A 17,267-nucleotide genomic window follows, 5' to 3' on the forward strand; every position below is an offset into this window, starting at 1 on the left:
GTTATGAAGCAACTGATGATCCAGAGTGCAGTGCTCTAAAAAGAATGGAGGTTTCTTTCTTTTAATGTTGTGGTGGATTGTGCTATCCAAATGATGGAGGACCGTTTCAGCTCCCTGGGTAAAGAAAGACAACTTTGGAGTGCTAAATAACTTTCAAAATCTTGATGCTCAGACAATAAGGCAGCAATGTGAGCAGCTTGTTAGAACACTGAGCACTGGAAGTGAGTCTGACATTGATTGGAAAGACCTTGTCATGGAATTAGAAAGCCTTCCAACTCTCCCTATACACAAATTGCATTGGAACTACTTGCATTCCTGTACGATAAAGGGATATGTGAGCTGTACCCAAACCTTTGGCTAGCTCTTCGCATTTCATGTACTCTCCCAGTAACAGTGGCATCAGCAGAGTGAAGCTTCTCAAAGCTTAAGCTTACAAAAACCTACCTCAGATCCTCAATGGCACAAGAACATCTAAGTGCTCTTGACATAATTAGCATCAATCATGAGGTTGGCAACCAGCTATCCCATGATAATATAAAAAATGATTTTTCGAACAAAAAGGCAAGATGGCCAAGAATTTAGGCCTTGACAGCAATACGACTTTCCTTGATGGCATAATTCCCTTTACTCAGTAACAATGTCATGTTCAGTTGCACATTGTTGTGAAACCGATTTTTGTGAATCTGCAATTTGAATGTTGCTGTACTTTTCATTTGCACTCCAGTCTTAGAATTTTATTTTAAATATTTATTTGTTCGCGGTAATTGCAATAACATACTTTGCGTTCATTGCCAAATCATGATGGTTGTAATTTATGATGATCCTTCTAATAAAATGACTTTGCACAATATTTAAACTTTCTTAATTATGTTGAGTTTGTCCTAATTACATTGATGCATCACACACATTGAGATTATAGTGTTTAAACTTATTCGTTGTTAAAATATGTATTCAAGCACAACATTGTATTGTTAATTTGACATATTATCCCTATTACAGCAGTCTGATGTAAGATGTGTCAGTGTAGGACGAGTATGGTGTGTATGTTTGGGGATGGGTGGCCCCCATTTTGAAATCTGCTTAGGGCCCCCAAAATGATCTGTTTGTGGAATCATATTACCTGTCATTCACCAATTTGCGTTCCAGACGGACACAAAACCCAAGGATGTAGTTTTTCATACTAAACTTTAATATTTTGGATTCAGTTAATTTTTTCATAAGGCTGCATCTTATCACTATCATGTGTTTTCATTGATCTTAATTTTCATTTACATGCTGCAACTTACTGCACGTGACAAAACGAGGTGCGGGTGTTTTAATATCACTGTATTTCTGAAGGAAGACTATCTTTAAATATTCTATCAAATTTTCTGTGTAATTTTAATTTCATCTTGCATGTTATATGTCTGATAAAGTAGCGTTTATTGCCATTGAAACCGTCTATAGACGCAACAAGTCATTTTCACAGTATTATTTCCCTCCTCTCGTTGCTTCACTCTCCAGTCCAGCGGGTGGCGCTAAACACATGCGTTTGTTTGGAAAACACCATTAAACATCAGAAGAAGAAGCTTAGTTTCACCGTGCTCCGTTTTGTTTTGTTGTGAAGCTGTTTTAATACAATAGATTAGAAATGTTGTTTCTGTAAGTAGAAAAATACAGTTTTTGAATCAGGTCAGTAAATACCTGTAATATTCTCATCCTCACAGTCGAGACTAAGTTTTGAAGCAAGCAGGAATATCTGGAGGAGTATCGTCTGAACTGAGATCTGCTGCTGTGAAGATGATGTTTATTAAAGAAGAGAGTGAAGAGAACACGAGTGAACCAGAAACCTGGAGAATAAAACACGAGGAACCAGAAACCTGGAGAATAAAACACGAGGAACCAGAAACCTGGAGAATAAAACACGAGGAACCAGAAACCTGGAGAATAAAACACGAGGAACCAGAAACCTGGAGAATAAAACACGAGGAACCAGAAACCTGGAGAATAAAACACGAGGAACCAGAAACCTGGAGAATAAAACACGAGGAACCAGAAACCTGGAGAATAAAACACAAACCAGAAACACTGAGAATAAACCATGATGAACCAGAAACCTGGAGAATAAATCACGAGGAACCGGAAACACTGAGAATAAACCACGATGAACCAGAAAACCATGAGGAACCAGAAATCTGGAGAATAAACCACGAGGAACCAGAAACACTGAGAATAAACCACGATGAACCAGAAAACCATGAGGAGCCAGAAACCTGGAGAATAAAACACGAGGAACCAGAAACCTGGAGAATAAAACACGAGGAACCAGAAACCTGGAGAATAAAACACGAGGAACCAGAAACACTGAGAATAAACCACGATGAACCAGAAAACCATGAGGAGCCAGAAACCTGGAGAATAAAACACGAGGAACCAGAAAACCACGAGGAGCCAGAAACCTGGAGAATAAAACACAAGGAACCAGAAACCTGGAGAATAAATCACGAGGAACGAGGAGGTTGGTGTTTATTTTTCATTCATCTTTAATGTTTGACTGTTTGCCTATAAAAGATGGAATGAACAAAGAAAAGCTTGAAATTTAATGGAACTAAGAATCAAATCCAAAGAAAACAATAGCAGTGAAAAAATACTGAAAAAAAAACATAGTTGACTTTTTTTAAAAGTAAGCAAAGTAAACTGAACACAGGTGTAAAAGAAAAGAAAAGGAATGCCTAATAAATTATTGCATAAAATCTCCCACTTTTGTCAGTTTTGCAACATGCAAATTATTGTTTATGATGTTAAACATAAACGGCTGTTTTAGAGAGAGAGAGATGATCAGAATTATTGGCACCCTAAGAAAATCTGATCACAGAAGGATGTGAAAATAAACCTGTATGTTTACCTTTTGATCTTGATCTTTTGATCTATATATATATATATATATATTTTTTTTCAGTCTAGTTTTAAGCCGTCACATTACATAAACTGCTCTATTAAGATTTTCTAATGATCTTCGTTTAACTGTGAACTCTGGTAACTCTGCTGTTTTAGTCCTTTTGGATTTGACTGCGGCCTTTGATATGGTCACCCACTCTATTCATCTAGACTTGAACAGTGTGTCTGTATTAAGGGCATAGCCCTTTAATTGGTTTCAATCATATTTGACAGACAGAAGGTTTTCTGTTCACTCATCTGCTGCCCCTCTTTATTTGTGGTGTCCTCCAAGGGTCAGTATTGGGCCCTGTGTTGTTTTCTTTGTATATGCTGCCCTTGGGGTATATTTTTAGAAAGCACAATATCTCCTTCCACTGTAATGAAAAATGTATTTGCCTGAAAAAACAAATGACAAAGCTTAATTTCTGTCATTACTTGCCTGAAAGATTTAAAAATATGGCTGGATCAGAACTTTATTTGTCTTAATGAAAATTAGACTGAGATTGTTGTGTTTGGTCGTCCTGGGGATTTAAGGGCTTGTGTAGATGCATTTGGTAATTTAGGTTTGTATGTTCGTCCATTTACCTAGAATCATGCTTTGATTTTTGACAATGATTTTAAATTTGAAAAACAGATTAGTTCTGTTGAAAAAGCCATTTTCTTTTAACTGAGACTGTTGGCTTACGTCAAGACCTACCTGCCACGTAAGGAGTGTGAAAGTATAATTCATGTTTTTATAACATCTAGACTAGACTAGGGCTGTATACCTTGGAGAACCTGGCGATATGATACATAGTTTGATACAATGTGAAACGATTCGATACGATTCAATAAAAATACATGTTACAGAGCCAGTTAGTTAATGCTGAACACATTTATTCAACAAACAGAACTCACAATTTTTTTGAAGACAAACAATTTATTGAAGACAAAAGTGCATTATAACAAAGTGCATTTTGCTTAAATATTTGCAACTTTAAGTGCTCTGATTAATTGTACACAAATTGTATTAATCTGGAAATAACCACAAGTCAACATTTAACTTTCCGAGGGTACAGTCTGAGCTCACACAAGCACAAAATCTTCTTATTATTATTATTCTTATTAAATCTTCTTATAATTCTTTTTTTGTGACACCATGTACTGCCATAACATTTCACTATGAAATCACTTAAATGCTACATCTTGCTTTAACATTTGGCACAACAACAAATCTAATCTACCTCATAACAGGATGGATTTTTAAATGGTAAATGGTAACCAGGTTTGTCCTCAAAAAGGCAGGTTGAACAAAAATGACTGCAGCAACAAAACAATAACCTGAGGATACTCTTGGTAATACTAGCTTTATCCTATGACTTAAGATTTTTGTTCAAAAACAGAAGTTAGTCAAAATGCTTTGAGCTTAGTACACTTCTCTGTGCGGTTACAATATCGCCTGCCGTAGAGAAAACGCGCTCCGAGGAGACACTAGTCCCTGGAATGCACAGGTACACTTTGGCAAAGCGTGACATTAGTGGATATTCATTCTGGTGCTCTTTCCACCAACTGAGTGGACTTCCCTCAGCAAGAGACAGGGGTGGTGCCTCCTTGTACCTTGACATCTCCTCTTCTGCCTGGGCCTGTGTGGTTCTGTGTCTCAATGCAGGACCTGCACTGTAAGTTGAACCAAGCAGATCAGCCAAACAGCACAAGTCCTTTTTCTTCTTGGGTGGTGGGCTGGCAGGAATGTCATCCTTGTCTTCCACATGATTGTCCTCCTCTCCTGGTATAACTTCAGCCTCTTCCTATTATGCAAAATACATATTTTTTATCAATAAACCCATAGTTAATTCTATAAAGAGCATATTCAAAGACACATGATAGTTAGTTTGCCTTTTATTTAATGCGATGAACTGACAAACCTTTACAATATATTGTTTTGCTAGAATAGTGCTTTACATGAAGTATATGTTTGAAACCATTTAGGTTTTTAAGCTCTAACATACTTTTATGAATTTGAAATTATGAACTGAATATTTTGTTTTATTACACTTGGTGTATATATATATATATATATATATATATATATATATGTGTGTGTGTGTGTGTGTGTGTGTGTGTTTGTTTGTTTGTTTGTTTTTTATGTTTTTTAACCATGTAATACTAATGTTAATGACACAGTGAAAGGGCTTACCTGAAATAGTTCTTTAATTCTTCGAGCTTCTGCAGTGATTCTCAAGTATATTTCCTCTCGATCATCATCAGGAAGGAAGGGCAAAGCTTTGAATCTTGGATCGAGTGCTGAACATACATACATGGTCTCTTTCTGCTGATCCATGTACCTCTTGCTCAAATCTTGGCAAATAGCCGCTAATATCTCACTATCTGCTCGGCTTTCTTGGAAATCCTGGATGAGCTGAGCAAGAAGAGGGGCCACAACTGACAGTGTTGGAGAGCTTTCTTTTGACATTACAAGAGTAGCAATCTTCATGGGCTTCATTGCATCCACTATCTCCTCCGCAGATGTAATGTCAGACTCACATAGGGTGCAAACTTCTTTCTCGGTTTTCCTAAGCTCGTTGGACAGAAGAGCAGCGGAGACAGCGGGTTGCTGCTCAAGAAAGCGCTCGAGCATATCATGCGCGCTATTCCAGCGCGTCACAACATCAGTGATCAGTTTATGTTCAGTAAATAAACGAGTGACAGCAGGAAGCTTCAGTGCACGCTGCGAGGCAAGGTTTAAAGTGTGAGCAAAGCACCTGAAATGCAACATACCGGCAAGCTCCGCTGCGACGCTCATATTTGCGGCGTTGTCGGTCACAATAGCTGGGTCTTTGGATACGAGGTCCACTCCTCCAGCGCCGCTTTCAGTAACTCTGGAATGTTTGACCCCGTATGGCTCTCGTGCATGGCTCGCGTTTGTAAAACGTGCGACATCAGTTCCCACTCCTCGTTAACGTAATGGCAAGTGATTGTAACAAAAGCTTCCGTGGCTCTCGATGTCCACCCATCACAAGTCAGTGCCACTCGTGGGGCAGAACTCAGGGCAGACTTAACATTGTCTTTGACTTTGTCATACATCCTCGGTACTGCTTTGTCGGTCATGTAGCTGCGGGTAGGGATCACATAACGGGGATCTAACGTGTTGATCATAAAGCGAAAGCCTGTGTTCTCTACAACACTGTAGGGACATAAACCTTTGCAAATATAATGCACCACAGACTCCGTAATCTTCTGTGAACGGACTGAGTTAGATGGAAGCTTGGATGTTGTGTTGTCCAAAGTAGTTGGGGTCCCGTGTTTTTTTGGGCTGCGGCGAAGCTAGCTTGTCTGCATGGTGTCTTTGCAGGTGGGCGCGCAGGTTAGTTGTATTACCGGTGTAGCGTATAGAAGCCTGGCAATGCTTGCAGATTGCATTTGTTTTATCGTTCCCTTGGTTTTCCTTCCTTTGCTTTAAAACCAAAATGTGTCCAAACATCTGCCTTTAGGGACAATGGCGCTTCTAAAATCTTCAACATTTTCCATGAGTTTTTTTAAACTCGCGGGCGCTGCTGCGCACACTAATGGCTGGGCGGAGTATCGATACTAAGGGCTTGAATATCGATACTGTATCTTTTTTTATTATATCGGTATGTATCTAAGAATCGATATTTTGAGCACACCCCTAGACTAGACTACTGTAAATCTTTATATGTTGGTTTGGATCAGTCATCTCTTCAACGCTTACAGTTAGTCCAAAATGCAGCAGCTCAGATTTTAACTGGGACTTAAAAGTATGAGCACATTACCCGTCTTAGCTTCATTACACTGGCATTGATTTCAATATTTTATTGTTTGTTTTTAAGATTTTAAAGGTCATCCAATCAGGTGCTCCTCAATGTACCGAGAACTAGGTTAAAAAATAAAGGTGACCAAGCTTTTTCAGTGGTGGCACCTAATTTGTGAAATCGTTTACCTGTACACATAAAAATTCCAACAGTCTGAGCAGTTCTTAAGTCATTACTTAATGTCTCAGTTCAGCTCTAAATAAAAGCCAAGGAATACAGATCTTATGTTTTTACTGTATTTGTCTTGTTTGTGTGTGACTTTATTTTTTCCAGAAATTGTTAAGCACTTTGGTCAACCATGGTTGTTTTTAAATGTGCTATATAAATAAAATTGAACTGAACTGAACATGCTAATCATGCTAGAAACATTATCAACATCTATCTAATCTATCTAAATTTTCAAACGTTACGCTTTTACAACTGCTGTAAACTTTCAGGCTAAGCTTTCTCAAGCCAACATAAAGTTTATCTTGACTAACTTTTTTATCTAGTCTAAAATAAAATCTTCATTATGGAGCCTATAAATGCAACCTCCGGAGGATGCAGGTTGGTCCGTACCTACAACTTATGAAAAAGGAATTTTCCAAGTCTATGAAACCTATAAAACTATATATTTTAGAAAACAAATGGCACAAATAAATTAAGGGTCACCTTTTATTTGTGTTTAGCCTTCATACAAACAAGAAATGTGAAATCACTGTCAAATAAGCACAAGACTCTCAGTCTCACCTTATTAATATTAATATATTTAACTTTAAAATATAACATAGGATGATTATTCTTATAGATTGAAACAAAAGTGCTTCAGCCAGGATAAAGAATATGAAAAGTGCTCGGAGTTGTGGTAGAAAACAGAAAAAAGAGTGAGAAACAACAAAAACATGATGCTGTAGACAGTAGGGATGTGCACGACGACTAATTTGACTGACGTTTAAACAGAAGTTTTGTATCCGACTAAATAGAAGAGAACACACTCAACGTCAGCCAATGCTTATTTATTAAAATCAGCTGGGGAAATGCAGAAGACAGAAAAATCAATCAATAGCCTGACAGAATTCTTCATTTAACGTTAGCCAACATATTAAAACACAAAAGACAAAAAAAATAGGAAATTTTATCAAGTAATAGCATTAAAAAGGCTTTTAAAAACATACTTCGTCATGTATGCAATATCATCTAAAAACAAAAAGACCAAAAAGAAAGACAGGACCTTAGGCGATTAGGGTTTCCATCCAAAGTTGCGAATTTAACTTAAGCACAAATTTGGAATATCACATAAAACATTTGGAAACAAGCACTGTTTCCATCCAACGCATCAAAGAGAACAAAATCGTCACTTCCTGTTAAACTGGCACTAAATATCAGTATGAAAACTAGTTGAACTGAATAATATATGATAAATTACTTGCGCCTCAGAGCGAGCAGACGAAACACAATGAATGATGTATTTACTTTGGGAGGCGGATGCATGCTGCTGTTTGGGAATGCAGTCATGTAAGACATTATACAGAAATGACAGATGACAGACTTTGCTCAGGCATTTCAGAACGACCATAACAACATTTCAGATGCTGTGGAACGAGATCATGCAGTCCGCAGCTAGTCAAGTTATCCCACATCATATAGCGCAAAGTCAAATATTTTTTATATGCGCTTACTTTATTCACAAAATGCATTTCCGTCTCCCATTATTTGCATTAATCCTTTTTTACACAAGTCAAAAACCACCTCAAGCGAGCGTAAAAACTTTTTTACCGATAAAGGAATTTTTATTCTAAATTTGGCGTTTCCATCACTCGTTTCTCATTCGATATGCACATTAAAACAGGGTGATGGAAACATATACCTGCACTTGAAATAACATAGATATAACGACAATCAAGACAACAGAATTTCGGAAAGTGCCTGGACATCACGCAGCACCACCGAAGTTGATCTTCGAAGAAGACTGCGCGGATGGGATCGAAGCGGCGACGGGCTGTAGTGATGGATATTAGCTGGCTTTGGCTAGACTCTAAGCTAGACGGCTACGTGATGTAGTGAATATGATTATGCATCGCTCCAGTAGAGTTATTGTTAGCCAATTTGAAATTACAGTTTACACAAAACTTTTCAGTTTCTTTCTAATTCAAAATAATCCCACACCTTGCTCGTGGTCAATTTTGAGCTCGCCACATCTGACACGAAGAAAACTCATGCGAGGCTTGAGGTAAAATGTAGTTTACGTCCCAAAACACTTTTAAAAATAATGTATTATTGTTCAAATGTTTTCATTTAACTTTTTATTTTAAATATTTTAAATGTAACAATGGGAATTTGATAGTAACAAAATGATGGTAATTTTAATGATACTCATGTTTGTTTTGTTTTTTTTTCATTTTTGTTCTATCGTGTAATCGGCTATTGTTTTCAGTGTCGACTAGTAGGAGCTGTTCCGTTTAGTCGAGAGACCTAGACCTGCACATCCCTAGTAGACAGGCTCATTCTCTGGAAGCAGGAGGCACTTTGTAGCAAAGAATAGTCTGTGCACTCCTAATACGTAAGAGTGGGAGAAAGTGCAACGCCCAATATGGCAAATAAGCCCAGCCTATTAAATGAAACAGCCAATCATTGATTAGTAAAGTCATCGCATCACTGCACAGCTGGCGTTAGAAACTCTGATTCCTATAGAAACATGCAGCGTTCACAAACTTGTGTCATGACTGCGATAGCACACTGGCTCTTCTAACCTAAAAAATAAGCCGTTTTATCGATTTTTGAGTGTGTGAAACAACAATTATAAGGCAGTTGTTGTAGATTTCATTGGTGATTTCAAATATTAAATATGATTGTAAGCTTGGTGAACAGTTTTGGAGAATTTGATTGGAGAATTTTGCCGCACTTGCATGCTTAGGAGGTATTTTAAAGATGGCCGCCGAGTAGGGCTGGACGATTATGGCCTAAAATCAAAACCTCGGATCAATTGAACATTTTACCTCGATTACGATTAATGAACGATTATTTTGTTTCTGTTTTGTTTTTTTGCCCTCATAGTTCACTGACAAGGTTTGTACTGTAAGCAGGGCCGTAGCTGGGGTTTGCGGGGCCCCGGTTCAGGTTGTACCAGTGGGCCCTGTTTGAAAGTGTTTAGTTTGTATGTTCGTTCTGTTTATTTGATTGTGCTATTTACACAGTGTTTACGTTTTTTCAAGTTTGTAAGTGTCCAGGTACAGAAACCGAATAATTAAATATAAAGTAGCACTGTATAAATTAAACATACAGTCAAACCAAAATTTATTCAGACATCTTCAACATTTCTCACATTATCAGTTTATTTGCTATAGTTTAGAAAATGGTAATAAAATATGACAAGAACTCAGAGTTAAACTGTCAGAACAAATTCATCTTGATAATTTCAGATAACTTTGATTGTAATCCATTACATATATTTCTATCAAACAAAACTTCATACAACAGTCAATACTTTGTTGGCTAATTACCAAGCAATGATTAATTGTGTTCAGTCTGTGGTGTGAAAAGGTTGCATTAGCAATTCCGCAAAGGAGAGCTCAGTTCAGTGTTACTGTCTGTGAGACGCAGCTCAGATAAATATACATTGGCACAAGTACCAGTACGAGTGATTGCGTGTGTGAATTAGTCATACTGTCTCTATATTATTGTGAAGCTGTGGGTTGTAAATAGCATAGTTTCTTCAAAAGTAGAAAAATATGCTATAATACGTTTTGAGATTCTAAGCTACTTTAGTAATAAATCACAGGACAGAGCTGACAACTAGTTTTTGCGTTCCTCTGTGTGCGCGATCTTCACAGCTGTTTATATGAGTGTTCGTGCCACAATGCAGCTGCGCGAACATGGGAGCTTGAAATAATAATATACATCCGACCGTATAATTGCTTGAATGTCCAATCATAAAACAAATACAACTGACAAAGTTTAGTGAAGACGCAAGGATCACCGCTCGCGTGCCATATGTGTTGAACCGGCGTTCACCTCCGTGTTTTGCTTTTATGCCACTGACTGGACGGTTTCGATTACTTTTCGATTAATCATCCAGCCATAACGCCGAGTGACATTACTTGTTTAAAAGGGACGTTAATGGTTTTTCAATACCATGTATGCAAAATTCAGACTTGCATGCTTGGTGGTTCGGACTTCACAAGTTTGATTCGAGAGGGACGGTAGGATAAAAGATGAAAGTAAATTTTTTTTTTCAACTCTAAGTTAAAAAAACTGCTTCGGACAACTCGGCGCATGCAGCAGGAAACTGAACAAATCATTCAAACTGATTCGCAAACCATTTCACTGGTTTGCCAACTGGTTTGATCAAGCCTTTGAACAGTATTGACAGTATTGAAGAATGAATCATTCGCGAATGGGCATCGCTCATTGCCAAGAGAAAAGTAGACGGCATATTTGGAATAATGGAAGCATTTATAACTTGTATTGCATTGAGATAAAGAAACGAGAGGAGCATGGAACTACAGTAACGAAGTAAAAGTACAGATTTCCCCCCCAAAATTTACTTGTAAAAGTACCCATTTTTAAATGTACTCCAAAAGTATTAGTTACCCAAAAATGTACTCAAGTACATGTAACGAGGTAAATGTAACTCGTTACTACCCACCTCTGTATATAAATAGCTGTAGAAATGAAGTTCAGGGAACGCATATACATAACAAAGAAACAATATGATATCAACCACCGCTGCCTCTTTTCTGTTTCGTGAGTTTTGAGCAGTGTAGATTAGCGCTTGTAGTTTGTCATTTTTTTCGATCACAAATGCAGACATGGTTTTATGTTTATGCGGTGCAATGCAACGCAATGCGTAAAAAGGCAGTATAAGTCATTATAACTAGTTTAGAGGTCGACCGATAGTGGATTTTACCGATACCAATAGCAAGGTTGGACCACACTGACCGATACCGATTAATTAACCGATAGTTTTTAAAATGATACTAAACAAAAAACAGTTCTGAACCTGTTACAAAATTCTGTTTTGGCATGTCTAATTATTTGAACGCAGTAAACCACTTAATTAATTTTTTCTTAAAAAAGCCTAATGATTTTTCCCCCTCAAAAATTCTTTATGTATTTACATTTTTATTGTTATCAAATCAAGACATGAAACACTGCACGTGCTGTCTGTTTAGACATGTGACGCTGTACGCTGAACAAAGCGAGACACACAGAAAATCCTGCCATGCCTCAGAGTGCCATTCACATAGTTTTCCATTAAATTACATTAACAACGGTTCGGAGCGAATGTAATGTACATAATGAATTGTAAATTGAGCATTTTCATCTAAACGTTTCATCTAAATTTTATTTGTCTTTCAATTACTTAAAATTAAGCTAACTTTTTTTGGCAAACAAAGGGGATTTACAATTAAAATTAAAACATGGAAGAAATGTTGTGTGATTATTCCTGTAAAAATTATGTTTGTTTCATTTTAGTAGTAGTAGGGGGTGGACACCTGTGTGACATGTCTTCGGACATGTCTTTTTCAACTCGAGCAGTGCTCTAAAAGAGTTTATTTATTCATCAAATGGACACGTTGACTTCAAGAATAAACAATGAGGCAAATATAAGTTTGAAGTTCAGTGTTTAAAAAAACGGAGCAAACGGAAAGATCGATCTACTTTATAGCTCTATAAATGAAGCATACAGACTTTATTTGAGCCACAGAAAGACAAACTTTTAGATGAAAATGCTCAATTTACAATTCATTATGTACATTACATTCGCTCCGAACCGTTGTTAATGTAATTTAATGGAAAACTATGTGAATGGCACTCTGAGGCACGGCAGGATTTTCTGTGTGTCTCGCTTTGTTCAGCGTACAGCGTCACATGTCTAAACAGACAGCACGTGCAGTCAGGGATTTCAGCCTCTAGAGGCCGCTCTCGCACTGTATAATGAAAACAGACCCTTCTCAGCCGCTCCAGCAAAGGACCTAAACCGGGAAACTATCAGCCGCTCCAGCAACGGACGAAACGCAGAAGACTATCGGCATGGGTTTTTGCCGATAACCGTTTGTTCCAGTAATCAACTATCAGTGCCGATTAATCGGTTAAACCGATAAATCGGTTAACCTCTAAACTAGTTATGTCCCCACTTGATGCAACAAAATGGCTCATTTGTAATGTTTTTTTTTTTGTCTCATCTTGCCGAGAGATCAGTGGAAAATTCTTTAAATATAAAAAAATGTACTTACAGTCTGTGAGTCAGAACATCCGGCATTGTAGTCTTCTCTGGCATTATGCAAATCTTCCCACATTGTGAGGTAGATGTGTGGGAGTGAGCCATTTTAGGGGGGTGTGGACGAATCTTAACTTTTATAAAGAATATCACTTTGGATTTGAGACTTTAGGTTTTGCAACTTTACACATCTTCTATATGCACAAAGAGATTCTAACACACCAAAGACAAAGGAAAAAATTTAAATTGCATCATATGACCCTTTGAAAATTAACAGCCAAAAACCTGTGGTTCATGCAATGCATACACACAATAAAACAAAATGACATCAAACACCACTGCCTCTTTGTTTTCTTCACTGTGTGTATCATTAACAAAACAAATGATAAAACACAACCCTCTTTTCATTTGATTTTTAAAATATAAAACATATTAACGTGTTTTAGGCAATATGTCCACATATACTCTGATTGTCTTTACTGTATGAATAATAAAATGAAATATTACATGAAGCACAACTCTACCTTTTTTGTTAAAAAGCCTATCAGTTTTAATGAACAATAATAGCCATTATAAAACTATAAGTATTAAGTATAAGAGACTTATGTAATTGGAAATAAAGACAAAGCAAACCGTTCAGTCAAACATGTGCTCCAAAGTCAGTGCTTTACTACGATTACATTAAATATATAAAAATGCAGCCCTGATTAAAGGGGCAGAGCAAGAACACATCTGCTGCAGTTTAGATTTACTTTGTTGTAACAGAAACAATCTTTAGAGCGGTTGAATAAAATAGATGGAGCAGTAAATAATAAGGTACACTTTTTCAACAAAATGTATGTTAAATAATTGTGTAGTTGATCAAACATATTTAACAGTTCTCCTTATAGAAACATGATTTTGTGTCTATAATGTTTTAAAAATATTATTTTGAAGATCAATGTACCTCATTCATGAAAAGTTTCAGGAAGGTAAGGTTTTGAAAATTGCATCAAAAGGTGCAAAATTTTGAATAGAAATTGTCTTTTAGACTAGGGTTGACTTTTATGTACTTTAACATTTCTGTTCTTTTATTTTAGAGTTTATTGAAGAAAGTGAGGAGCACGAAGAATTGAGTAAAGATGAGGAGAAACATCATGTCAAAACTGGAGAAAAACCTTTGAGTTGCTCTCAAACCAAACAGAAAGATTTAAAGAAAATAAGAGCCAAGACATCTTTCACCTGCACTCAGTGTGGAAAGAGTTTGAGAAGAAAAAATAGGCTTGAAGTTCACATGAGAATTCACACTGGAGAGAAACCTTATAAGTGTTCACACTGTGACAAGAGATTCAGGGATCCATCAAGACTGAAAACACATGAGAAGATCCACACTGGAGAGAAACCGTACAATTGTGATCAGTGCGGGAAGAGTTTTGCACGAAAAGAAATCTTTATGACACATATGAAAATTCATACAGGAGAGAAACTGTACACATGTAATCAATGTGGAAAGAGTTTGAAATCTAAACATAGTCTTGAGCGTCACATGAGCATTCATACTGGAGAGAAACCATACCATTGTGATCATTGCGGGAAGAATTTTGCATGGAAAGAAATCCTTATAAAACATATGAGAATTCATACAAGAGAGAAACTGTACACATGTAATCAATGTGGGAAGAGTTTGAAATGCAAATATAGTCTTGAGCTTCACATGAGAGTTCATACTGGTGAGAAACTGTACACTTGTGATCAGTGCGGGAAGAGTTTCACACAATCAGTACACCTTAAGAGACACATGAACATCCACCCTGGAGAGAAACTGTACTCATGTGATCAATGTAGCAAAAGATTTTTAAGAGCTTCAGACTTGAAGCAGCACCTGAAAGTTCATACAAAGGAGAAGCCACATTCATGTAGTTTGTGTGGAAAGAGTTTTTCACGTTTTTCAGTTTTGAATGAACATCAGAAAACACATACTGGTGTGAAAGAGTACATGTGCTTTGACTGTGAAAAGACTTTTATTTCAGCAAAGTGTTTAAGACAGCACCAGAGGATTCACACTGGAGAGAAACCTTACAACTGTTCACACTGTGACAAGCGATTCAATCATTCATCAAACCTGAAAAGACATGAGAGAATCCACACTGGAGATAAACCCTATCACTGCACTGAATGTGGGAAGTGTTTCTATCGTTCATCTGGTCTACACAGACATACAAAAAACAATCATGGTAAGTATTCAAGATTCAGCTGAAATTCTGATCAAATCAAAGATGGAGTTCCTCCCCAAATAAGTGGCAAAATTTTTTTTTAAAAAGGCATCTCCTCAGTAAAACGTTAATAACACTGAAGTGCATTGAGCAAAAACTGTACCACACTGATTTTCTTTTCTGTCATACAGCAAATTGTTTAAAAGAGCATGAGAGGATCCACACTGGAGAGAAACCTTACAAGTGTTCACACTGTGACAAGAGATTCAGTGTGTTAGGAAATCTGAAAAGACATGAGAGGATCCACACTGGAGAGAAACCTTATAAGTGTTCACACTGTGACAAGAGATTCAGTGTGTTAGGAAATCTGAAAAGACATGAGAGGATCCACACCGGAGAGAAACCGTATCACTGCACTGAATGTGGGAAGTGTTTCAGTTGTCCATCTGCTCTACACATTCATACAAAAAACAATCATAGTAAGTATTCAAGATTCAGCTGAAATTCTGATCAAATCAAAGATGGAGTTCCTCCCCAAATAACCGTCAAAACATATTATTATTGTGTGTTTTTGTATTCACTGTTGTTTTTAAAATGACGAATATACTGTCATGTAGCTTTGCAACTGATCTTTCTGTGCTTCTCTCGTAAGGGATGGGAAAAATATTTACCAAATATATTGAAGGGTTCTACAAACTATATTAGTCATTAAACATAACACTGGATAGTTTTTCGATTATAAAACAATAGAAAGAAACTTAAATGTCATATAAATGATTTATTTGAGCACTAGAAAAATAAAATAAGTATAATTTGAGTGATAAGAAATGATAATAATAAAAAATAATTAACTATGTAGGCCAATTACAGTACATCCTGAGATTGCTAGATTGCTACAGCATTTCACACTGATACTCATATAGCCAATAATCACGTTGATGGCCAGTTATACAGATGGTAATCATACAGATACATCATAAAGTCAATAGTCGGTCGCCGTGATTTTGCCAAGTAAGACATGTTCCTGGATCAACATTATTGTCCAAAAATATAGACTTAACCCAATCCCTACCCCTAAACCTAACACTACCTATAATTTATTCCTAAAATCAATGAGAAATGATAGCTGATTAACAAGAGTGTAGAAGCACCTAAACCTGATTGTAAACATAAACAAGATATTTCCTGTAAAGTTACATCTTAGTTCTCTTACGAGAGCTCTCTCGTACTGCGTCTTAGCTAAGACGCTACGGGAAAAGTCTCTTTTCACGAAATACTGAAGCAAAAAATTATCCTTAATTTTGTATTTTTGTAAAGCGCATTTGCAGCAGTACACAGCCATAGGCGAGACGGCTCGTTTGCTCATTGGCTTGTTCTGCGGCAACTGCACAGCCTATCGAGCGCAGGCTGATGCAACATCAGACCAATAAGGGCACTTCGCGCCCTTCTTGCCACTTCCCGCCGAAACGGGTGTGGCTCAACCTATAAAAGGAGCTCGAAAAGGCTGACTCACCTGATTTTTCATCTCTTCAGCGAAGCTCACGCATCGCTGGATCACGAGGAAGCAAGCGCCGTCTGGAAGAGCATATCAGCAGGACGAGCCATCCTGAAGCCGCTGGCACCGCCGCCTTCCACTGCCGTTCCTGCTGCGCCATCCGGCGCCCATATCCTTTACAATCCTTGTTCTGTAATATTCTGTGTGTGTGTTCGCCCTGCGACGCACATTCACAAAAGAGCTGCGTCTTTTTAAAGATGCCTTCGTGCGGCTCGTGCAGAACCCTGCTCAGAGAAGGAGATCGTCACGTCATCTGCGTCTCCTGTCTGGGTGAAGACCATGCAGCGCTCGCGCTCGCTGATGTCCTCATTGCGAGTTGATGCCTATGGTGACTCTGAGGACTCGCCTGGCATCCTTCTCGAAGCCTGCATCATCCGCTGCGCCGTAAGAAGCGCCGCTCGCAGCGACTACCAGAACCGCCTCCAGCTCGGCCGAGCTCGCCGGTTCCCTCCGCTTCGCCGGTCTCCCCTGCATCGCTTCCCGATGCTCAGCGTCCGCTGCTTGCCGACACGTCATCGGAGGAAGTGGATCTCAGGCCCGCGTCGGAGGAAGAAGACACGTGCTCTCTGCTTGCTTCGGGCAGTGAGGGTTGGGCG

The 17,267-nt window shown here is 37.9% G+C and overlaps 2 protein-coding genes across 2 annotated transcripts in view; one reads left to right on the forward strand and one right to left on the reverse strand.

Annotated features, from left to right (window-relative positions):
- The window catches only part of LOC132157170 (zinc finger protein 883-like), a 499,035-nt gene that overhangs the window by 472,121 nt on the left and 9,647 nt on the right, over positions 1-17,267 (forward strand). Inside the window, exons 3-4 of the mRNA XM_059566425.1 lie at positions 14,004-15,137; positions 15,308-15,595. Of these exons, the coding sequence (XP_059422408.1) occupies positions 14,004-15,137; positions 15,308-15,595 (1,422 nt within the window). The remainder of the gene's footprint in view (positions 1-14,003; positions 15,138-15,307; positions 15,596-17,267) is intronic.
- Positions 1-17,267, reverse strand: part of LOC132094136 (zinc finger protein 501-like) — a 197,436-nt gene that overhangs the window by 162,500 nt on the left and 17,669 nt on the right. The window lies entirely within an intron of this gene.

This window comes from Carassius carassius, chromosome 1 (genome assembly GCF_963082965.1).
Source record: "Carassius carassius chromosome 1, fCarCar2.1, whole genome shotgun sequence".
Lineage (NCBI taxonomy): Eukaryota > Metazoa > Chordata > Actinopteri > Cypriniformes > Cyprinidae > Carassius > Carassius carassius.